General features: G+C 67.4%; 2 protein-coding genes across 12 annotated transcripts in view; one reads left to right on the forward strand and one right to left on the reverse strand.

The window, feature by feature from the left end:
- The first annotated feature begins 5,497 nt into the window (after positions 1–5,497).
- CB3H14orf180 (chromosome B3 C14orf180 homolog) lies at positions 5,498–14,334 on the forward strand. 9 transcript variants are annotated; one of them, XM_053225032.1, is made up of 5 exons: positions 5,498–5,655; positions 9,664–9,790; positions 11,116–11,245; positions 12,758–12,793; positions 13,081–14,334. In XM_053225032.1, the coding sequence occupies exons 2-5, from the start codon at positions 9,680–9,682 to the stop codon at positions 13,527–13,529; spliced, it is 726 nt and encodes a 241-aa protein (XP_053081007.1). In that variant the 5' UTR covers positions 5,498–5,655; positions 9,664–9,679; the 3' UTR covers positions 13,530–14,334. The 9 variants fall into 9 exon arrangements, with proteins under 9 accessions (XP_053081007.1, XP_026922554.2, XP_026922559.2 ...); XM_027066753.2 differs by having other exon boundaries at positions 13,145–13,496; XM_053225035.1 differs by having other exon boundaries at positions 5,655–5,675.
- Positions 14,335–15,203: 869 nt separating this feature from the next.
- TMEM179 (transmembrane protein 179) overlaps positions 15,204–23,464 on the reverse strand; it is a 43,872-nt gene continuing 35,611 nt past the window's right edge. For all 3 annotated transcript variants that reach the window (XM_053225038.1, XM_053225039.1, XM_027066752.2), the window contains 3 exons: positions 20,017–20,154; positions 19,388–19,466; positions 15,204–17,737 (listed from right to left, as the gene is read on the reverse strand). In XM_053225038.1, coding sequence (XP_053081013.1) covers positions 17,558–17,737; positions 19,388–19,466; positions 20,017–20,154 — 397 coding nt within the window. In that variant the 3' untranslated portion in view covers positions 15,204–17,557. The remainder of the gene's footprint in view (positions 17,738–19,387; positions 19,467–20,016; positions 20,155–23,464) is intronic.

Genomic DNA, 23,464 nt, shown 5'->3' on the forward strand with positions numbered 1-23,464 from the left:
GGACAGGGTGGGGACCGCCAGCCCTGCATCCCCCGAGTCTTCGGGGACCTTGCCTGTCCGTAACCACCCTGGGGTCTGGAACGGCTCCCGGCCAGGGTGGGCGGTTTTGGAAGCTCCCGCTGGTTTCTTTGGGGTTCATTCCACCAAAATGGCTTTCCCTGCACACGCCAGGGAACCCGTGAGCGGGCAATGCCAGCGGTAACATGCGGCCCAGGCGCACGCCAGGGGCTGGGGCTCTAACCTCACGGCGGAACGCACGTCCCTGGGCCTGCCGTCAGGAGGGCTTGTGGCCGGATGCACTTGTCCCGGCCCCCCTAAGCCTCACTGACCAAGGCAATGTCCGGAGCCCCTGAGATCGAGGCCCACCCGGGCCCTTTATCCGACAGGCTCTCCCCGCCGACCAGCCTGGGGAGGCTCCCGCCTGCACGCGGCGCCCCCGGGGAGGGCAGCGCCCAGTGACGAGCGCGCCCGGGCCGGGCGGGTGGTGGGCACCTCAGCTACTGTGCCCACCCGGCCAGCGCCGCCTGGTGCCCCAGCAGCCCCTGCAGGGGAGGGGTCAGCGGCTCTCTGACGGGCAGTGACTGGCCCCAGGTCACGCAGCCAGGAGAAGGGGGACGGGGGCGCCCCAGCCCTCTGGCCCCAGGGCCAGCTCTTTCTAACGTTTCGCACCAGACGTCCAGGCAGCGATGCAGCCTTGGCTGCGAGGGAGGTGCCAGCGGGCCCGCTACAAACCTTCACCCTGAGCTGCCTCCTCAGGCTCCCGTGCGGGGCAGTCTCCCTGCAAAGCCCAAGTCCTCGTCAGCCAGGGGGGCCAACCCTGGCTCCTACCCACCGGGCTCGGCGAAGGTCGACGGGGGCTCAGCTACGGGAGGGCTCAGCGAGGACGCGCCGCGAAGGTGCCCACACACGAGTGACGCGGAAGGCAGATCACGTGTGAAGACATCGGGGCACGTGTCACGGGTGTGAATACTCAGCCCCGGGGCCAGCCAGGGCCACGTGCCTGCAGTGGGCTCTCAGGGCCCCAAGACCGAGGACCAGAAGCCAGCCAGCGGCACCCCCAGGGCAGGAGCCAGGCCCACACCGGATGGCTCTGCGCCGGAAGCCTGCACCCTGGGGCCGTGCGGTGCCCCCACAGAAGCCCGAGCACAGCCCCTCGGCAGGCTGGGCCAGCGGCGAGGCCCCCCCACCCCCGCCCCTCCGCTCGGTGCCCCCGCCTCTGCAGCCAGCCCCGAGACCTTGCTGGAAAGCCAGCTGTGACAGGCAGATTTCCACGGCCCCTATCTCGGTTATGGCTTATGTACCGCCCCCCAGGCAGCTGGCTCGCGGGAGGGACCGGCTTTATAAATAAAATTTATCATTGTAATTATGGCTCCTGGAGAGAGCTGAGGACTTTTACAGCCTCTTGGAGGTCATGAATAATTTAGGAGATGGGAAAAGGGACCGCTTTTGTTAGTGCACAACGGGGCCCAGAGCCTCCCGTTATCACAGCTGTGGAGACAGATGACTGGGGCCCCACGTCCCAGGGTTCCGACTGGAGCGGACCAGCCGCACGGTGACCCAGGGCCCCGCCAGGCTGGGGTGGGAGCACCACCCGGGCAGCCCGTCCTCCGAACAAGGGCTCCGGCTGGGTGGTAGGGTGGGCACGTGTGGCCCTAACCTCCCGAGCGTCCGTTTCTGTCCGAGAATGACAAGCCGTGGGCTCCAGAGGAAGGGGCGCTGACCTTGCACGGGGGCCTGTGACCCCACCAACATCTGCACTGGAAGAGAAGTCTTTCGCCGGCAGCTGTGCGTCAAGAGCGCCCTGGCGGGCACACAGGCCACAGGCTCACCGCTGCCCCCCTCCCTCCCTCGGTGCTGTCCCCACCCCAAGTGTCGTAGTGGAGTCGTGCGGAGTCCTGGAGAGTCCCCAGAGGCACAAATCACCCTTTGCTTTCCTCCAGTAATGGGGGACTCACTACCTCACGGTCAGCTGTTCCTCCCTTGAACAGAAACCCCCCCCACCCCACCCCACCGCCTCCCGCGAGGGGCAGCCTGTGCCCGGGGACCCCAGCCTGGTCCTTACCCAGAGCGCACACCAGCCCCTCCAGTGTGAAGCCTGTACTGCCCCCGCCCCCGCCGCCCCTCCGTTCTTTGCCCCTGAGCCCTCCCACTCTGGCTCTGCTCTCTCCAATCCACGGAAGAGCTCCGGCAAGTTCAGGGGGCTCTTCCCACTCGCCTCCTGGCCCTGCGGTGGCGCTGGGAGCCCTCTGCCTTCTCCCCACTGCCCAGCCCAGCCCCAGGCCCCCCCAGGCCCCACACTCCTCTGAGCGCCCGACTTCTCACACTGAAGGGGCCCGGGGCTCACCCTCGGGCTCGTCTCTGTGCCTCCGTCCTGGGTGCCCGGGGTCACTCCTCCAGCCCCGGGGCTTCGGCGCCCGCGCTGAGGTGTCCGGTCGTTCGCTGAAGTTGTCATAACAAAGTGCCACAAACAGGATAGTCGAGCGGCAGGAAACAACAGAAATGTATTCACTTACTCCCCGCAGGGGACGCAGCCCCGTGACCAAGGACGCCCGTGGGCTGTGCAGGGGTGAGTGGGGCAGAGTCTTCAGGCCAGTCTCCCCACGAGCCCGGCTGGGTGGCCTGCCCATGCTGGACCTGGCCCTGAGGCTGGGCCAAGGTGGGGGACCACACACGGGCCTCAGCTCCCACCTGCCCACCACAGGGTCCCTCATCCAGCAGGACCTTGGTCCCAGGATGGCCCAGCAGTCGGAGTCAGTGCTGGGCCACAGGCAGGCGCCCGGACGCCTGACAAAAGACGGAGGCCATCGCGACGCTCCCAGGCCATGCCGAGTCGCTGCGGCGGCTGCATTTCAGAGCCTCTGCAGTCTCCCTGGAGCTCCAGGTGGAAACCAGCCCTGCGATGGCTCGTCTTACGCGTCAGCGTGGCTGTGCGACAGGGGCCCAGGTATTTGGGGGAACGTTACGCCCGGCGTTTCTGGGTGAGACGGACATCTGACTCGGCGAACTGAGGGAAACGGAGGCCGCCCGGTGTGGGTGGGCCTCGTCCGATCAGTTGGGGCCTGAAGACGAAGGCGGAGGGGGAGAACCCGCCCCCTCTGCCCGTCTTCCAGCTGGGACACGGGTCTCCTCCCGCCTTTGGGCTCAGAGCGGGACCCACGGCCGGCTCTCCTGGGTCCGGTCGTGGGGCCTTGTGGCCAGCACGAGCACGGGGGGACCCGTCCCTAGAGTGATAGCACGAGCACGGGGGGACCCGTCCCTAGAGTGACAGCACAAGCAGCGGGGGACCCGTCCCTGAGAGTGGCAGCACGAGCAGGGGGGGGACCCGTCCCTGAGAGTGACGGCACGAGCACGGGGGGACCCGTCCCTAGAGTGAATCTCTTTCCACACGCACATGCTGTCGCTTCTGTTTCTCTGGAGAACCCCACTGATAAAGACACCTGTTCTCTCCTGGGCCTCACAGCTCTTGGGACCATAGGTCCTGGGACATCCCGCCTTCCTGGGAAACGACAGGCAAAGGAGGGCACGGGGCCCGGCACGGGGCGAGGCTGCCGCGAAAATCTGTGGAGGGAAAGCCGGCGGGTGTTTTGGTCCCAGTCGCTTGCAGCTCACGGGACGGTCTGGAGGCGTGTTGCCTCCCGTCCCCCGGCCGCACCCGGGGCTCCGGGTCCCCCACAGCGCCTCCCCAGGGACACAGGGACCGAGGCCCCTCGAGGACTCCCCTAGCCTTATCTCGCCCTGCAGACCCCAGGCAGGTACGAAACTCAGTCGGTGAAGGCACGTGGGGAGCGCGCAGTGTGTTGGATCAGATGAGACCAGGAAATACTACCAGGCTAGAGCGGAGCTCGGGCAGACCTCGTGCCGCGGGGCTTGGGGCGCAGAAATCACCGGGGCGGTCTGCCGCAGAGACGCCGGCTTCCAGGACAGCCGGCTGGGCCAGCCCCGTCCCCGTCGGCAAGGGGCACAGAAGCAGTCGTCCCGGAGCCCGGGTCTGGGGGGGTGGCCCCGCCTCCCACGGATGGGGGCGGGCACCTGGGCAGGGGGGGGTGTCACCCGGCCACGCACAGCGGGAGGGGGTCTCGTCCGGCTTCAGGACCTCAGGAGGCCAAGCGGAAGGCGGGACGCCCTCTGTTCCCGGCCCTCCGCGGTGCTGTCCCTAGAGCAGTGGCCGCCCAGCTGCCTCCCTGGGCCAACCGGCCCAGCTGACTTTTACAAATGAGGGTGAAAAGGGCTTTACTGGAACAGAGCCATGCCCGACCCCCGTCCGTCCCATCCACCGTCCATCCCGACCACTGTCCAGCCCATCCACGGTCCATCCCGTCCACCGTCCATGCACATCCACCGTCCGTCCCGTCCACTGTCCATGCCCGTCCACGGTCCATCCTGTGCACGGCTGCTTTGCCCTCTGAGGCAGAGTTGAGCATGACCAGAGACCCGAGTGCGTCTGCCATCAGACCCTTTGCAAGGACAGTCTGCTGCAGAGCGCAGAGATCGCCCACGGGCCCACCCCACACACACAGCACCTCACTGGCCTCTGTATACAGTGTGCACAAATGCTGCTTTCCAGGCCCCGTGGCTTGCGTGGCCCTCAGGGGACCCTGGGACATTCCTCGGCCCACACTGCCCCTCCCAGCCCCCATCCTCCCTGGACACCCTGGGGGCCCCGAAGCTTTGCCTGAGTTCCCGACAGAGACAGGAGGTGGGGATGGTCTCTCCTCGGGCCTCACCCCTTCCGGGCGGCCATATGTGCCCGCAGATCAGGAGCCAGCTGGGGCGAGCTGGGGCGGCGGCGGGGGGGAGGGGGGCGGCACTGAGACCCTGCCCGGCTGCCACCCCTGGGCTGTGTGGCTTTGGGCAAGTTGCCTCCCCTCTCTGAGTGGCACTTCCTCATCTGCTAATGTGGGACGGCTGCCGCTCAGACACAAGGAGCCCCCAGGCCAGAAGGACCCTGGGAAATGGAGGTGCCTTCACCCCTGCTGCCCCCCTCTGACCTGAACACCAGCCCCACCTGCTGGGCCAATATGGGGCTCAGCCAGTGCACCCCAAATGGCAGCATGGGGTCCATGCTTTGCCTGCTCTTCCTGGGACCCCAGAGCAGGATGCAGGGGCGCAGGGGTGAGTAGCAGGGTGGGCGCCCTCCGCCCCGGGGCCCCACTCTGGGGCAGGGTCAGGCAGGGGCCGGACTCTGTTCACCCCACCCTCCTGCCGTCCCCACCCCCACTCCGCCTCCGAGTCCAATCCACGTTTCCCAAGGGCTGCCAGGCTGGAGCCCGCATGTGGGCCAGCAGGGCAGGGCCGGGGCACTGACCCCATATCTTGTCCGTAGGCCTGTGTTCAGGGCCTGGGACACCAGTCCCTCCTCTTCTGCCAGCGGCCTATCCGCAGGGTCACTGCTATTTCTGCCAAAGGGGAGAGGTAATTATAGCTCAGGCGGCCTGGCCTGACGCAGGCCGGCCACAGACCGCCCCGCAGCGGACCAGCAGCGGCACCAGGCCAGAGCGGCAAGAGGCTGGAGGGACTGGGTCTCTCTGGGGGAAGGTGGCGGGTGGGGGGGTGGGGGCGGGGGGGCGCTACGGCCAGGCCTGGGCCGGGACCACACTGACATCCTGTCGCTGGAGACGCCACAGAGCCTGGCTTCACGGCCCCAGGGGGAGCCAGGTGAGATCCCAGCTCAGGGGGTGAGTAGAGGCTCACTTCCCATTTGGGAACGAAGCTGCTAGAGAAGATTCCCAGCCAGAGAAGCAGGAGAGAACCTGCCGTGGGCAGGCGGGCAGGCGGGCAGGCGGGCAGGCGGGGAGGTGGACCAGCCCCCTCTGAAGCCCAAGTCTTGTCTGAAAAGTGCGGGCGGTGGGTGCTCTCACTCCCTGGCGCTCTGAGCCCCCTCCTCTGTGGCCTGGCCTGACCCGAGGACCCCGGCCAGCCCTCCCTCTACACTCCTGCTTGAGGCGCAGCCGTCTGTGGGTCAAGTGGGGGACTTGGCCAGTTCCTACCACAAAGCTGGGGCACGGGGTCTCGATGAATCTCCCCCGGTGATGAGCCAAGCACAGTCCCTTCAGAAGCCACCCGTGGCCAGGAATCTTGTCATTTTGCAGGGGCAGCAGGCTCAGGCACAGACGCCTGCCCCAAAGGCCCCCGAGGGTGCTGCTGAGGGTAGGTCAACGTGGGCACAGCCAAGCTGAGCAGGGAATGGTCTCTTACTCGGGTCATCGAGCCCCAGCCCCAGCCCCAGCATTCGGGACCCTCAGGGAACCAGCCCTTTTCTGAGCTGATCTGATCAGAGGAAGTCCCCATCCTGGCCCACTGTGCACGTGGGTCACCCTCCAGCTCAGAACATGCCGTTCGCTGGGCACCTACTCTGTGCAGGCATGTTATCTCCACCTTTACAACATGCTGGATGGCTTGCAAACGCCCACCATTGTACGGGGGCCTGGGACTCGGGCTGGGTGACCCCCCTGGGTCTCACTGTGGCCAGGGCTGGGGTCCACCTGCTCCCATGTGCCTGGGGCTCTCCAGGCCAAGGTCAGCCATTCCAGAGCGCCCCACTGCACCCAGCAGGCACCCGGCCATCACCCTGAGCTGCTGTTGCCCCATGTCCTAATGTGCAGAGACTTGGGGGAGGGTCCTTGGGGACTGTCAGGACAGCTCCTGCTCCTCGTGCCCCCGACCCCAGGCAGGAGAGCCCAGTGAGCGAGAGGCCGGCCCAAGGGGCGTCCCCAGGGGTTCTCCCCTTGCTCACATCAGAAGTGTGTGTTATCTGGGGATCTGCCAGACTGTTCCGTCCTGTGAGGGCTGGGCTGGGGGCGGCCGGCCGGGCCCGGGAGCCCCCGCCCTCCCGCGGGGAGGCCGGCCTCGGGGTGTCCGTGGCCTCCTGTCCGCTTCTCTGGCCGGAAGAAGGTGCAGCTCGCATCTTGTGCGCTCAGCCCCCTGCCCCCGCCGTTCGGCCACGCCGCTCGGGGGAGGGGGAGGGCACACGGCCCCCACGGCCACCGAGCCCCGCTGTGATGGCCTCCTCGGCGGCCAGACCCTCCGGAGGCCACTGCCCGCTGCTGTAATGGAAACTTCTCGGCGGGCTCGTGAGCCGCGACAGCTCGGGTTCCCGCTCGGCTCCAGGCTCCGATCGGCCGCGGGTGGGGGGCCAGGCAGGTGGGCGAGTCACCCGGAGGTGCGGCGCCTGCAGGAGCCCAGGTGGGCATGTGTACGCGGTGTGGGCACGCACGGGGGTGTGGGGAGCTGTGCGTGTATGTGGTGTGCGAACGGGCGGGGGGGCTCGTGGCTCCGGCTTCTGCGCGGTGACGTCCTGCACGGTTCTCCCACCTGTGCCAACCCCGGGGGCCCCTGGAGGAGGTGACTGTCACCAGCCCCAGGTGAGCGGGGGGAGCCCAGGCCTCGCACTGGAGATGGGCCGGGGCACGAGGAGACCCTCGGCTTGCCCAGGGCTACGGGACCCGGCCAGGTCCTCCGTGGCCTGAACCCCAGGGTCCAGCGGGTGGACAGGCACGGCGCGGGGCGGGAGGGGTGACAGGGAGCCGGCGTGGCTGCTGACCTGGCCGCCCGCCACAAGGTCAGAGCTGAGGAAGGCCCCTTCCCCACGCAGGACTGCACTACATGGGGGGTCTCAGAGGGACCCCCGGCGAGGACGGAGACACTCCTGCAGGCAGTGGGTGGTCAGTGGGCGCGGGGAGGAGTGGGGCACAGAGTGGGGCGCACGGCCCGGGCCCGGGTTGTGGGGGGAGGGAGTGACAAGCCTACCGGGTGGTCACAGAGCCACGGCAGGTCAGGCGGCCCAGCCCGGGGGGGCTCGGTGCCGTCGGAGGCGTTGGGCCAGGCTGGAGCTGGCCCGGCCCGCCTCACACACGCCCAGAGGTCGGCGGGAGAGGCGAGCCGGGGCCGGGTGCAGAGGCGCAGCCCCTGTGGGCCAACCCCGACCCTCTGCGGGGACTTGATGCACAGCCTCGGCCAGACCTGCGCTCCTGCAAGGGAGGGCGGGAGGGCCTGAGGCTCCCCGCTCAGCACCCCGGGCCCACCCGGCCTGGAGCAGGAGATCCGGGGACTCAGCAGGAGATCAGCGTCCTGCGGCCCACCTGTGCCCAGCCAGGCAGGCCCCCACCAGAGACAAGGCTCCAGCCACCGGCAGGCCCCGTCCCAACGGGGCTCTGAGACCTGGCAGGCCTCAGTTTCCCCACCCCCAGGGAGAAGCAAGTGTGGCCTCAAGAAGGTCAGAGGCTGTTGCCCGAGAAGGCCCGCCCTGAGGGGTGGGGGAGGGGAGCGGCGGTGACACACTGCAGGCCCCAGGCCTGAGCTATTTTCCACCCTTTATCACCCATCTGTCACGAGCGGCCTCAGAGTGGAGAGCACTCGTGTTACACACTGTCGCTGCCAGAGGCCCGAGGGTGGGGGCCTGCCGGGCGGCCGGAGGAGGCCCGCGGGGGGGCAGGAGGGGGTACCAAGAGCAGTCTTCGCCTCCCCCTGTGCTACGGGGTAGGGAAACTGAGGCCCAGGGCAGTCACGCTGTTGAACGAGGTCACCGGGCCAAAGAAGGACAGAGCCCAGGACTCCCGCAAAGGCCCCCGCTTCCTCTCGGAGGAAATGACATTTAAGGGGGAGCCGGAGCCGGAACAAGACCGCCCGTGGAGCGAGGCCGGCGGGGCAGGGGCAGCGCGCAGCCGGAGGGCAGGGGGACCGCCCAGTGGCAGACGGTGGCCCAGGCAAAGGCACTTGGCCAGAGAAGGCCCAACACCCCCCCCCCGAGAGCCGCAGGGAAAGGGCACATCCCCCAGAAAGTCCTCACTGCCCTCGCGGGGGTGGGGCGGCCCCAGAGGCAGGGACCCCCACCCCCGGTGTCCGCGTGGCCAGGGAAGCCCTGTGTCCATTTCCCCATATGTGCAATGAGGGGTGGGCCCGCCCGCGCCCTCGCCCTCGCCCCGCGCCCTCGCCCTCGCCCTCGCCCCCCCGCTCCCAGCGCCCTCAAAGGACTAATGCTCGATGCCTGGCTTCACCTGCACGGGTGCCTGGCAGGGTCTGTGCCCGGAGAAGGGCTGGGGAAGGTCTCAAAAGTCAAGAGCCCGTCAAAGTCTGCAAAAGAAAACCCACGCGAGAAGGGCCACAGGTAGGGACGACAGGTGCGTAGCAATCACAGGCTCACAGGTGGGAACGGGGAGGCTCCCACCTGACACCTGATAAGTAAGCGAGTTAAACCTGGGACAGAGAGGGAGGGACAGAGAGGGAGGGAGACGGAGACAGAGTCTGTGCAGAACCGAGGGGCCGCCCCACCAGCCCAAACCCCTCAAGGAGGACGGACCCTCCGGAGCAGCGCCCCCAGCCCCACGGAACCCCAACAGTGCCGGCCCTTCGCTCACCCGCAGAGTCTCCCCCGTGAAAGGGGGAAGCAAGAGGTCTATTGCAACTTTACCCGAGGCCTCCGAACAGTGTGACGACAAGAATAAAATGCAAACTTCCTGCCCACCCAGTATCCGAGGCCGGCCGCAAATGACGGACGGCAGCCTGTGGGCCGTCAGGCAGCCGTGAAAGCTGACGATGAGGGACCCTGTGGCCACCGGGGAGGGCGCAGTGGGTCTCCTCGTGGGCGGGGCTGGCGGGAGAATCCCCCCCGGAGTTCTACTCTACCAGGGTCGCTTGTACAATAAGCAACGTCCTCGCTTGTCTCAGGACCATGCTCCGATAAATGAGGACTGCAGGGCAGACCTTGAGCCCCGACTCCCGGCCAGAGACGCGACATCAGACCAGAAAGAATGAAGAGGCCGCTCCGAGCTCGCCGCAGCCCGGGGCAGGGAGGGTAAGGCAGGGTCCCGGACAAGCCCCCATCCCAGGCTCAGCGATCTGGGCTTCCGCTGGGGCGGGAAGGGGGAGCAGGGGCGGGAGGCTCGGCCCCTGCCCTTGGCCCGGGCTGTCCCCGGCCCCAGGGGAGGAATCACCGGGGTGGGGAGTTCTCCAAAGGTGTGGTCTGGCAGAGAGGGCTGGAGCCTCGCAGGGTGGGACACGGCAGAGGTGCACGGCCAGGGCGGACGGAGGGCCAGCGTGCCATCTGCAAGGGCAGGGAGGGCGGGCCGGGAGGTCTGCACCAGGAGAGACAGCGGAGGAGGCAGAGGAAGCAGGAGCCACGGAGAGCTCTGGAGCGAGGCAGCAGCAAGTCTGGATGCTTCCCTGGCAAGGTCCCCTCGAAGCCCAGGGAGGAGGGTGTACGAGTAGGGGAGGAGGGGGTGGAGAGAGGAGGGCCAGGGTGTCCTGTGAGGGTGCAGGTGCGGAAGCCCAGGCCAGGGCAAAGTGGGAACCAACTTCAGACCTGGGTCCTGACCTAATGTCAGTGCTCACCACCAGGCCGGGCAGGCCGCAGGCACAGGCGTCCCAACCGAGGAGAGGGGACAGCCACGAGCTGGGCCAAACCCCAGGACTAGGTGGGTCTCGTGTGCCCCCCAGGAGGCCGGCAGCAGGCTCTGTGCTGCCAGGGCCCCCCAGCCGGGAGCCACTGAGCAAGGGGCCTGCCTGGGCTCAGAACGGCCTGTTGTGGCCAGTTTACAGATGGAAACACTGAGGCTCAGAGCAGTCCGGTAACTCTACTTTCCAAACTCATTGTGGGTGGGAGGGTGGCCCCTGGGCGGGCCCCTGTGTCCAGGCTCCGTCCGTCCCCAGCCCCCGTCTCATGCTCAGGTCCCTCACCCCGTCCACAGGGGAGTGACAGAGGCCCGCTGTGTGACCCACGCCAGGTACTGACCTCGAGCAGGCCCGGCTCGGGGCAGGGGGACAGTGGCGGGCATGAGCGTGCTGGGACTCAGGGAGGTTTTGTGTGGGCGGCTCGGCCGTGAAGACAGGCCTCGGTGGATATTCACAGTTACCGTCGTCCTCATCACGACCGACCCGTAAAAGTTGTTACAGACACCATCGGGACGGGTGACCAGGGGACACGGGCCTGTGCGGCCACGGACCGCAGCCGTGGCACCGCTAAAGCCGCCGTCCCTTGGGCCGGCCCCGATGGCTTTGTTCCAGGCCCCACCAGTCACCCGGGGGGCTGGGGCTGGGGCTGCAGGTGGGGCGGTCCACGGGGGGGCACCTCGTCTCCCGCGCCCAGGGGCTCACGGCTCCCCTCTGCGTCCCCCCCCCCAGGAGGGCTACAAGAGGTGTCCCCCCTCCATCCTGAGGCAGAGCCGGCCGGAGCGCCGCAGCCGCGGGGCCGAGCCACAGAAGACCGCCAGGCACGTGCGGTTCCGGGAGCCCCCGGAGGTGGCCGTCCACTGTAAGGGCAGAACGCGGCCAGCAGGCCCGGGGACAGGTGGGGCAGGGGGACACGTGTCCTGGGACCCGCAGGAGGCCCTCTGAAGGGACCCCGATGACCCCAACGAAACCCGGGCCCACGGGTCAGTCTGCACACAGAATAACAGTCAACAGAACAGCAACCGGCAGGAAAACAGTAAATCCACAGCTGCCCAAATCGCCACCGTCCTCTCGAGGGAAGGCCGGCGGGCAGGCGTCCCCAGCGGCCCACCCACTCCTCCCTGCAGCGCCCCTCAGCTGCTCCCACCACCGTCCACCTCCCGGCCCCAGCCCCAGAGCCCCTCACCGCCGCCGCCCTCCCCGCCCCCGGCCCACCTCACGCCTGCTTCGGCCCTTCCCTTGGGACCGGCCCCTGTATCCTCTGGCTACACCGGGTGACCACGGACTTAGAGGCTTCGAGCAAGCCACAGTGCCTATTGCAGTGACCCCACGGGTCAGGGGCGTGGACCCGGTGCAGCCTGTCCTCTGCTCAGGCCTGGCTCTCCAGGCTGCCGTCCAGGTGTGGCCCGGGACTGCCTCTCATCTGAGGCCTGCGTCCGTTCCAAGCTCCCTTGCCGTTTGCAGAAGTCAGTTCCTGGCAGCTCTACGAGTCAGCAGCTGCACCTCTGAGAGCAGCAGCAGGCCCTCCCTCCGCTCCTGATTAGGTCGGGCCCACCCAAGATCATCTCCCTTTGGAGGGGACTCCAAGTCAGCTGACCGGGGCCTGCATCTCAGCTGCAGAATCCTTTCCCCTTCGCTGTATTCTCTTGGGTAGAAGCAAGTCACGGCCCCCAACCGGGGAGGGGACGACACAAAAACGGGGACAGTAGGGAGCTAGGAATCACGGGGGCGTCTTACGTTCTGCCCACCACAGCCCCCCCCGGCAAGACCTCACTTCCTGAGATCTGCCGAGCTGTGGATGAAACTCTCTGCCCAACACGTGTTAGGGTCTCCCTGGATGGCCCGTCACGAGCATCCCGGCCTGGCCCCACTCCTCTCCCGATGCCGGGGGGCTCTTGCAAGGCTCCTCCTGCCTGCTCTTCGCCCCCAGCCCCCTGGCCTCCGCGCTCACCCCCAGGAGCCTCCCAACAGCTCTCTATGGATGGGGCACCGGGGCCCAGGTGGTCCAGGGGTGGTCGGGCCCCCCCAGGAGACTGCGCAGGATGGGAGTGAGGGTCCTCTACAGGCCCCCCCCCAGCCACCCGTGGGGTCACCACACCCCACACTGCACAAGCCATGAGAACAGCGCCCAGCCTCTCGGGGTCCCCGAGCCCCGGCAGCTTGAACCTGGGGCAGCGAGGCTGGGACAGACCCTGGAGGGCCCTGCACCTTCCCCTTGTGAAACGGGGTGGCTGTGTCCAACCCGGCCCTTCTCGGGCTCCTTTGGGGGTGGGCGTGGCACACGAGGCCCTGAGGGCGCGGGGCAGGCTGAGGTCGGGTGCGCCCCCAAGCGGGGGCCCTGGCCGCCCAACCGCGTCTCCATTCTTCTCCGCAGACATCGCCAGCAGGGAGTCCACCACGGCCACCAAGGGTGAGTCTGAGCCCTCCCCACACCCCCACACCCCGTGCCCAGGCCACGCTCGCCACACCCCCGGTGGCTCCAGCAGGTCCCCCTCCCAGCCCCTGACACACACGGTTGGCAACAGCACCCCTCTGGGGTCCTGCCCCCTTACTCCTGTCCCAAGGGAGGGTGCCAGAGGCAGGGCCAACAGAGGCCCCAGGCAGGGGTGGGAGACGGATGGAGACGGGGGGGGGGGGGGCCTCCACGCCCCATGGGGACCACGGGGGGCACCCGGGGACCCACCACCCTCCCTGCAGCCTCCCCGCCAGCCCCGCAGGAGCAGGGAGCCCCAGGCTCACCCGGGGCCCCCTCCGCCCCCAGCGCTCGGCCGGCCCCGGTCCCGCGGCGGCTCCCTGCTCCTGCGGCTGTCCGTGTGTCTCCTGCTGGTGCTCGTGCTGGGTCTGTACTGCGGCCGGGCCGAGCGGGTGACACTGGCCCTCGAGGACCTCCGGGCCCGGCTCCTCGCGCTTGCCCTGCGCCTGAGGCACACGGCCGTCACCTGCTGGCACGGCCTGCTGCAGCTGTGACCGCGGCCGGATGCTCGCCCCCACCCCCCACGGCCCCCGTCGTGCAGGGCGGGAGCCCCCGCTGGGGTCTGGGGGCTCCCGGGGCTGGGGGGGGGGCGCCCGGAGCCCTGGCTCTGGAGCAGCAGGCGGCCCACCCATCCAGTCAGGGCCCCGCTTGTATGTGTGGGGGTCCACCGTGAGGTTCTACCAGAAAACCGATTCCTCTGCCTGCTTCGGGCCCCGGAGAGCCCTCACCCCAGTGGGAACTCTCCGTATCCTTGGGCCAGGCCCAGAGGCGGACGCGTGGGGCCCCTTGAAGACAGGGACACCGGCCCTGTGCCCGCGAGACCCCTCAGAAGTAAAACTGGACCTTGCTGCTTGGGGCTTGTGGGGCCTGGACCTCAAAACCCCGCGGAGGCACACGGGTCTGGCTGTTGGCGTGGGGCCCTCCCCACTGCGGCCGCGAGCGTGCAGCGGGGCCTGGCATCTCCCCTTGGTGCTGGTGGTGGGACCCCAGCCTCTGGGCCCCGGGTCTGACGCCGAGGCCTCAGGGGCCCTCTCGTGCCCCAGGGGAAACATGTGCCGCCCACGACCTCCGCTGTCCACCCGGAGCGGCCGAGAGGCAGCCCGCTCTGCCCGGACCCCCACCGCCCCCGGAGCACGGCACGTGCGCCCGGACCCCAGGTGGTGCCACACGCCAGCCACAGTGCCTCCGAGTCCCGTGACCCCGTGCAGACACCGTGCCATCGCCGGTGCTGCAAGGCCATGGGGACCCGTGTGGTCCGGACCCCTGCCTGGAGGGGGGCCTGGAAAAAGCGGGGAGGCCCGTGGTCAGACACCAGGAGGGACTGCCAGGAAGACGCCATCTCCCGCAGCAACCCGCAGACAAGCGTCCACGGGACGGCCAACGCCGTGCTGCTCCTTCCCGGGGTGACGCTCTAAGTGCCTGTCCCCATTACCAAAGTGGGGACACACTGGTTTTCTATTAAAACGCACTGCCACCTCTTTTATTAGTCTGGGGGTTTTTACCCAAAGGAGCGAAACAGGGACCATTTGCTACGGAATTGGCTTCATCGGCTAAAGCAGAGGTGGGGGCAGCGGGGAAGCCTTTTCTGCCGGGCCTCAGGGGCTGGGGCGGTGGTTACAGGGTTCGGGATTCAGGGGCCCCGGGTGGAGAGGAGGGGCCGATCTCCAGAAGCAGGAGCCGACAGGGGCCATGGTGGGGGGAGGACCCCAGCCCTCAGGGACCATCCAGGGTCACAGCTGGTTCTAGCACGACCAGGGTGGTTACCACCTCCCGCAGCAGCCCAGCCCTCCCCCCAGGACCCCACCTCGCCTCACCCCACCCCCCGAAGAGGATGGGCAGATTACTACCCATATTCCAGATGGGGAAACTGAGGCTCAGAGAGGTAGGTCACATGTCCAAGCCCATGGGGCGAGCACAAGCCTCAGGCTCAACCCCTCCAGCCCTGGTCCCGCCCGGGGCAGTCCGCCATGAGGCAAGAGGCAGCCCCCTCCTCACAGCCACTGCTCTCGGCCAAGAGCCCGTGACGGCAAAGACATCCCGGGTCCAGAAGGCCCACAGGACGTGAGCACCTGCTTTGGGGAGAACACTGCTCAGGCTGTGCACGCCCTGAGAGGTCCGAAATCCCGCGTCCAGCCGTGTGCCCCGGGAAGCCCCGGAGCCCGCGCGGACGCGAAAGTCCGAACCCGGAGAGGCCAGGCCCTCATCCCGGCAAGGTTCTGAAGCGACAGGAACAAACACAAGGCAGTTTTTACACCGTAGGAGCGGACGAAACACCGGAAGCCAGGACGCTGAAGGTGGATGGAGGTTGGGGCCGGGGGCGCAGAGGCTCCATTGTCCACAACAAGGCTCAGGACTTTGTGTTTATTTGGACGTTGAACAACAGACACACCAGGCTTAGGAATCATTACTTTCGGTTTTCGTCAGGAGTGGAGTTAAGACAAAGATGTCTGTTATCCACGCGCAGCTGGGAGCAGCAGAAGCGATCGGGGGGGGGGGGGGGCCTTCCTGCCCAGCCCTGGGGGACCCAGCTGTCCCCTCCCTGGAAGCCCCCCGCTGGCCTGACACGGGTCTGTGCCAGCGACAACCCCGCTGCACCAGTGACACCTGCAGGTAAGTGGGCGCGTCTCCCCTAGCCTGACGGAGGAGGGGAGGCCCCAGACCCGGCCGGGCGCTCCAGGAGCGGCAGCCGCCACGGGCGGGCCCAAACCTGCCGTGGACCCTGGGGCTCCAGGAAGCCACGTCCCGCCCCTGCTCCTCTGCCCCGGGGCCTGGCTGTTGCTGGGAGCAGAGCGGAGCGCTCAGGGGCTGGAGAGGGTCCCCTCGGCTCGTGCACGAGGGCTGAGCCGAGACCAGATCGGCTTGGGGGCCTCGGTTCTCCCGAAACAGCTCCCCCAGCAACCCAGCTGCTCTGTCTGACATTCTCGGCCGGGCCCTGGGGCCTCTGAGATGGCAGGAGGTGACGGGCGGCCTCTCTTCCCTGGCCCCGGCTGCCCGCCCCACTCGGCACCTCGCCCCGGACCCGCATCTGTGGCCTCGGGAGATCCGTGCCCCCATGTGGGAGACCAAACCGGCCCCTGGCAGCGTGAGGCACGGATGCGGGGAGCCGGGCATCTTCTTCCCTGGAGGGTGGGGAGCAGCAGGAGGGTCAGCCCGGGAGACGAGAACGGGGTGCCCCACTCCTACAGAGGAGCACTGCGTGCAGATGTGGAAGCCGGGGAGCCCCGCGAGGAGGGGGGTCCACAGCCCAGCAGCCCAGGTGGCTCATCACTGAGCTCTGGGGTCACGGGTCCCCCCGGCTCCTCCACCTGCCCCCGTGTGGACGGGGTCATGCCCTCTGGCGGCCTCAGTGCTCCAGGCTCCGTCACCAGACGGGAAGGCAGCCCCTCCACCGGGGGGGTGGGGGGGGGGGGGGGCCGGGGGCACAGGGGGCGTCCCGGTGGATGAAGGCCAGAGAAGCTGCTGTGTCCTCACCAGCTCTGATGTCTGCTCACACCTTGCGGCACGCACGCACTCATGCTCACGGTTGGGCACACACATTCCCATCCATGCTCACACACTCGTGTGTGCACATGCACGTGCTCACATTCCTGCGCACACTCACTCACACTTGTGAATGTGAGCTCACGTAGAGCTACACGCTCACACACTCACACCTTCCCGTGCACTTATATGCGTGTGCACACACTCGTGTCACACATGCACTAATATCACACAGACACATCCACACACTCACAGGCACTCACACGCTCACCCAGACGCCTCCAGTGGCACCTGCCCCACCCCATCCTCCCTAGGGGGCGCTGTGCCCCTCAGCCCGTGTCCCCGCCTCCCCCACCTCCCCACCCTGTGACACAAACATTGGGGCCCGGGGAGCCTCCAGGCAGGGCCACCCGGGGCTCCCCCGGCAAGTCCCATGGCAGAGGACGAGGGGCACCGGGCGCGGGCCCCCAGTCCTGACACCACAGCCACTTTCCAGGACACCCACACAGCCACCACCTGACTCAGGGCAACACCACTGCCCTATATTTTGACGCTGAGACCAGGCCTGGCCACCTGGGCACCACAAAGCAGGAGCACAGGGAACCGGGCCCTGCGGCAGGGGCGGGGGGTGCAGGGCCAGAAGGTGGGGAACACACTGCCGGAGAGCTCCCTCCTGCACCCACCCCCTAGCTCCCAGGCCACAGAAGTCTTGGCCCACGCACTGCTCAGGAGCAAGGGACAAGAGCGACGCGTGGCCCTCGTGGGCTGGGGTCACTCTGGGGACGCAGGCTGCCCGACAGAATCGCACACAGAATCCCACCCGGGCAAGCCGGCAAGGTGACAGAGACAACACCCAGCCGTGGCGTGCAGGCGAGCCCTACGGCAGGGGTGCCCTAGAGTCTGGACCCCCGCTCAGCAGGCTTGCCCGGCCCGCGCCCCCCGGAAAGGCCAGCCGTGCAAGCACGGAGCCCGGAGGAGGCCCCTGCGTGGCCCTGTCTGAGGGCCGGCGCCCACCCCGGGCAGCCACCACACGCAGGGTGGGGGCGGGGGGCTCGGTGAGCGGGCTCAGTCACTTTGCACGGTGCCGAGGGGGGACATGCAAGGCGAGGGGCAGGTGGGGCCAGGCAGGGCCCCCCGCTGCTCCCCCAGGTGGGGCTGTGAGCCCCGGGGCGAGGCAGGGGTGGAGGGGGGGCGTCTGGGGCCGGGCTCCCCCGCCCGCACCTAGATGACCGCACTCTTCTCCTCCTGGAAGGAGGTGCGGGGGGTCGGCCTGGCCAGCAGCAGCTCCTTCTCGTGGACCAGGCTGTCCAACAGGTCCTCCTGGCGGTAGTTGTGGTAGACTTTCAGGAAAGCCAGGATGGTGACGGCCAGCCAGGCCAGCCACGAGGCCCAGAGGCCGAACTACACAGAGGGCAGAGGCAGGGTCAGGAGGCCGGCCGGCCCGCAACCCCCCCGCCCCGGGGTCCGCCTCGCCTCCTCCCCAACATGCCCATCCCTCCCTGGCATCTGGCGGCCTGCCCTCTGAACCCCGAGCTGCACGATGCTTTTGGGGGTCTGCCCACCCTTGCCCCCAGGCAGCCCAGCCCACCCGGCCCCAAGGAGAGCCCGCCCATGACAGAGCCACCTCCAGCTGCCGGGGTGAATTGACCTTTATCGGCTTCTCCCAAACAGCTGAAGGAGAAACAATTTAACGGAACCAGGCCTGAGCCACACGCAACAGATCCTCGTGTCAGGTTGTCACCAGACTCAGCTCGCGCCTTCCTAATCTAATTGGCGCAAGTAGCCCTGAAGCATTTTCCATTCCATCTTCGTGAAGGAGTCTCTGGTGCTTTCAGGTCATGTCGGCAAAGAACCTTGGACCCACCAGATGTGCAGCCCCCCAGCGGGCTCCTCTCCAAAGGAAGAGTCCTCAGATCAGCCACGGGCCCATGTGAGCCCTGAGAGGCCAGTCTGGGGTCCAAACATGGACCTGGATGCCAGCAAGCCCTGCCCAGGGCTGGAAGAAGCCAACCCCACCTGCGGACCCCGCAGCAGTGTCGTCTGCCTAGATACAAATGTGGACCCAGACACAGGCCCTCACTGACCGCTGACAAGCCCCGACACACCTGTATCCCAGCCAATGGGTCCCCAGAGAGGCACCAGGTCTCCTGAGGCCAGGCAGGGAGAGGGTCTCTGCCCCCCCACACCGTTCCTCAGACATGGCATCTGCTTCCCCTGGCCAGGCAGTAACCACAAGCCCCCCAGCATCTATCGGAGGGTCCCCGCTCCAAGCGCCCTGCCCCGGACTGCAGACCAGGGGTCTGATGCCTGGTTTCCTTTCTTGGCACAGAGCCACTCCCTCACCCCCTGAACCTCACTTCCGCAGTTAGCTCACGCTGGCCCCTCCTCCTAGGAGCCCAATGCCTCACCCCTCTCCACATCCACCTGCGAGAACCCTCACTCAGTCTCTGAGATCCAGCTCTTCCAACCCCTCCTCCAGGAAGCCTTCCCGAATATACCACTCACTCAGCTGCATCGCCTTTGCTTGGCCCCATCCTCGACCTCCCCTGGATGAGAGCGAGAGCCTTTGGAGACAGTCTGTGTATCCGGTGTATTCAGCAGTGAATGGAATCCTCCCCAACGATGCATGCTTCCCTGCCTAGCAGAACAGCCCCGCCTACCCGGCACCCCCTCCCACCAGAACAGCCCCGCATACCTAGCAGCCCCTCCTACCTGAACATCCCCGCCTACCCGGCAGCCCCTCCTACCAGAACAGCCCCGCCTACCCGGCAGCCCCGCCTACTTGGCAACCAGCGTCCCCTACCTGAACAACCCCGCCTACCAGAACAGCCCCGCCTACCCAGCAGCCCCACCTACATGAACAGCCCCGCCTACCCGGTAGCCCCACCTACCAGAACAGCCCCGCCTGCCTGAACAGCCCTGCCTACCAGAACAGCCCGCCTACCTGGGAGCCCCGCCTACCAGAATAGCCCCCGCCTACCCAGAAGCCCCTCCTACCTGAACAACCCCGCCTACCGGGACAGGCCCCGCCTACCCGGCAGCCCCACCTACCTGGGCGATGGCAAACTGGTCGTAGAAGGCAGAGTTGTCCACGTTAAGCTCCAAGTTGATGTCCTGGAGCTCTTCGCAGCTGAAACAGCAAGGCGCGGGGTGGCAGGTGACGCCAGGACACGGGGCATGGGGAGCGGCATGCAGCACCCCCAAACAGTGAGGCAACTGTCCTAGCCCCAAAGGCTTCATCCCTGACCCCCTCCAACCAGAAGCTTCTGCTCCCGCTCCTCCCCATCCCTATCGCTGTCTTCCAAACCCTCCACGACCCAATCCGGCCCAGCACTCAGCCCAGGCCTCTGCCCGCGAGGGCAGCACAGGGCGGGATCTCCAGGGCCTGTGCTGTGTAGCCATATCCGGCCCTCCAGGGTCGAGTGCGCTGGGCCTACGTACCCCCTCCCCCCACACACATTCGGCTTGGCTCCACCTCCAGGGTGTGGGAGGTGCCCTACTTTCACTGAAGGGGGTGTTAAGGCCAAGGGGGCGGGTCCCGGGAAGTCCCTGGCCAGGTGTGCAACGGGGGGGGGGGGGGGGGGCACAGGCAGGAAGGACAAAACCCCGAGCTCAGAATGGGATTCATGCGCCAAGACGTCGGCTGGGGGCAGTGGGGGTGGGGCGGGGCCCAGGCGCACCTGTGGGACACGGTGCCCTTCTCGGTGATGGCATCGCACCACATGGTGAAGCCCACGCTCACAATGGTGCTGGCGATGAAGACGAGAAAGACCACAGAGGCGCTGACCAGAAGGTTCAGGAAGGCGTAGAGGAAGGAGCTTCAGCAAAGGACAGGAGGGGACAGTCACTGCGTGCCACCACCGGGGTCCCCCTGACACCCCAGCAGTGCCAGGAGACAGCTGGCGTGTGGGCCCGATAGGGTGACGGGGCCCTGTGGGGCCGCCAGGGCCACCTTCCCGTCCCTCACTGTCCCTCACCCCAAAGTCCCATGCTGACCCCAGGCTGCCCAGCCCAACCTCCCGGAGACCCAGCATGGGGACACGTGTCAGCACCGCCTTCCGGAGGAGGCAGAGCCAAGACTGAACCCCAGGACGTTTGGTCCCAGAGCGTCAGGACCAGCGCGTGCTGACAAAGCAGGACGCCCTTCCCAGGCCGTTCCTGATGCGGCTGCCCTGAGGCCACGTGCCCACGTGGCCATCGACGCCGCTGGCCTGCACCTGCACCTGCGTCAGGGGCTTGTGGTGCGACCCCGCCCTCATCTCCCCACTGCATCCTAAGGCCCAGCTGTGCCCGGGGAGGGGGTGGGGGACGCAGGAGGCAGGGCCAGGAGGACAGAGCTCACTCGGGGTCCACCCGGACACGGCCCCACCAGGGTGCCTACACAGGACACCAGCGTTTGCTCTCCGGCCGAGGGGGGCGTGTGGCTGGGGCACGGCAGCCCACCCCGCCAGACGCCCCTGCCCCACTACCCGCCATCTCCAAATCGCCCCCTGGAGACTCAGAGTCCCGGGTCTGGCTGAGCCTGGGGACCTGCAGGGTTGGGGGACAGGGCCGCCCTCAGGGGGGACGGCAGCCCCGGCCACACCTACCGCGTGGACATCTGTCCATCGACACATGGAGTCTGAGGGGCGAGATCGACCCAAACTGGCTTCACAGAGAACACATCCTGGAGGTCTCAGCCGGGGCCCCAGCCAGGAAATTGTGAAAGCTGCTGTCGGATGCGGTGGCTTCCCCCGGGACGAAGGGGGATGCACGCAGCGTCCATTTTGCGTTTGTCCCCGCCTGCACCCGCCACGCACTGACTGAGCACCCCCTCACCCCGTGCTGGGCCCTGAGGACAAAGAAATAACCATGCCCCGGTCCTGGCCCCGGGAGGCACCCCAGCCTTGGGCGGGCGATCAACCGCGGCCAGCAGCACGGCCAGCAGGGCCAGGGCTGGGGGCGTGAACAGGAGGCCGGAGGCCTGAGGCTGCAGTCCCAGAATCATAGCCAGCGGGTCTGTGCCCACGTTCACACGGATGCACGGCACGTCAGCACCACTCCCAGCTGACCGGGGCCATCGTCAGGGCCGTGACCAGACAGCTCAGTGTCCAGGTCACGCGTGTTTGCGGCGCAAACCTCCCTGTGTCTGACTCCCGGCGCGGCCTGAGCTGGTCGGGCGTTTCGTCGTGGGTGGGTGGGCTCTGCACCCCCTGCCCACTGCAGACGGCCCGAGGGCTGCTGAGTTCCCCGACTCTGCAGATCATTGCCTCTCCATCCTCTGCCCAGGGGGCTGACCCAAGTAGACCACAGCAATGACCCCTCTCCCCGGCTCCTGGTTGAGCCCAGCCAGTGGGAACCGGGCAGGGGGTGGAAGGAGAGGCAGTGAGCGTTCATCCCCAGGCCCCTGCTGGGGGGGACGTGGGGAGGGGGGATGCCCGCTGGGTGGCCGTCCCTCCACTGAAGGTCATCACGTCTCTTCCGGTGCCTGCAGCCAGAGGAGGTGACAGGGCCGTCGCAGGGCCCGCGCCTGGCCCACATCCTCGTCTCTGCCGACCGCCCTCCTCAGGTTACCCTCACGTGTGTGAGCCTGAGCATCTGTTCCCAGCTGGGACCCCGACAGACAGCTCCAGACCGCAAAATCCACCTGGCCCTGGGCACTCTGAATAAGAGGCCCAGAGTTACAAAGAGGGGTATGTTGGGGCCAACCCCGCCTCCGAGGCTGTCACTGGGGACAGCAGCGTGTCAGCTCCAGCCACCTCTTTGCCAGCGGGGTGACCTTCAGCAAGTCACTTTCTGCGCCTCAATTTCTCCCTCTGTAAATTGGGCAGCAAGAGCCCCCCACTGGGTCACTTTGGAAACTGAGGGAGCCTGCATGGGCAGGGGGCTTCCTCCTGAGCATGAGCACCCCCTGCCTCCCCGGGACAAGCCTCCACCCGCCGCCAGAGCCCTGGGCTGGCGCACCTGCAGCCCTGCGCGTGGGGCTCGGCCTGTGGCCGCGGAGACGGAAGCATGGGAACAGCATCAGCCACCAGATGCAAGGAGCCGGTGGCTGGGGGCCAACTGTGCCCCCTGTGGACCGCGTGGGGCTAAGCAGGGCTCGGAGAGTTCACAGGGGGCCCTCCTTCCCGGGAGCGAATGCTCCAAGGAAAGCAGAGGCTACCCAGAGCCTACACCCCGGCTTTGGATGGCCACTCCGCTCCAGCCCAGGAGAATGAACGGGTCCCGGGGGGCCAGGACCGAGTGTCCACAGTTGGAGCAAAGAAGCCGCCCGCCTTGGGCACGAAGGCCGGCTCCCTAGGTGCCCACCACCTGCCAGCAGCCTTTCACCATCACACCAGGCACCCTGCCCTGCAGGTGCCCGGCATCCCGGATGAGCCGGCTGCTGCCCTCAGCAGGACTTCCTGGAAGAGGGGGGTATGACCAGGGTGCAGAGGATGGGTTTGCTGGGCAGTCCCCAACCTCAAGTCCTGCTCCCCCTCATGGGGGGGGCGGCATCCCCCATGTCCGGCACCAAATTCTAGAGAGGCACACCCGGCTCCATGCTCCCTGTGTGGCCAAAACCACCCCCAGGGAAGCCTGCTCAGCCTGAGACACAGCTCCCACTCCCTGGGGGGCGGGAACAACATAACCTTCCGTAGCCAGAAACTTCCAGCCGCATCCGTGCTAAACAGGCACAACTGGGGGCTCTCCTCCCATGACAGGAACACGGAGTCCCCGAGCCATCAGACAGGGGAGGGTGTGGGGCTGCGGTCATCCCAACAGCCTCCTCCTACTCCCCAAGTCCATCTCTGGCTCGTACCATGGAACCTGTCTGGGCTGCAGAGTTCTGAAGAACCGGGTGTGTCCAGAGCCTCATTCGACTCGGCCCTCAGAGTCCACAGTGCCCCCCCGCCCCGCCCTGCTCCCCAAGGACCCATCAGCCTGCGGCCCTAAACAGGAAGCTCGGCACACACAGGGTTAAGTCCATCTATCTCCCGCCGCCACCACCACCGCCACCACCACCACCACCACCACCGCCGGATGTGCTGTCTCCATGGTGACAGTTATCCGGAAAGCCCTGGGAGCGACTGCAGGCTGGGGGACAAGTGTGGGCAGGCAGATGGGTTGTTCTGACCCAGCACTCCCCAGCTGTGGATCACAAACCGA

This window comes from Acinonyx jubatus, chromosome B3, assembly GCF_027475565.1.
Source record: "Acinonyx jubatus isolate Ajub_Pintada_27869175 chromosome B3, VMU_Ajub_asm_v1.0, whole genome shotgun sequence".
In the NCBI taxonomy this organism is placed as follows: Eukaryota; Metazoa; Chordata; class Mammalia; order Carnivora; family Felidae; genus Acinonyx; species Acinonyx jubatus.

Excerpts from the sequence above, each read along its gene's own strand:
- CB3H14orf180 (XM_053225032.1), top strand. The coding sequence starts at position 9,680 with ATGAGGACTGCAGGGCAGACCTTGAGCCCCGACTCCCGGCCAGAGACG. Across the intron at positions 11,246-12,757 it reads CCCGGAGGTGGCCGTCCACT|ACATCGCCAGCAGGGAGTCC; the intron begins GTAAGGGCAGAA and ends TCTTCTCCGCAG. Across the intron at positions 12,794-13,080 it reads GTCCACCACGGCCACCAAGG|CCTCCCCGCCAGCCCCGCAG; the intron begins GTGAGTCTGAGC and ends CCCTCCCTGCAG.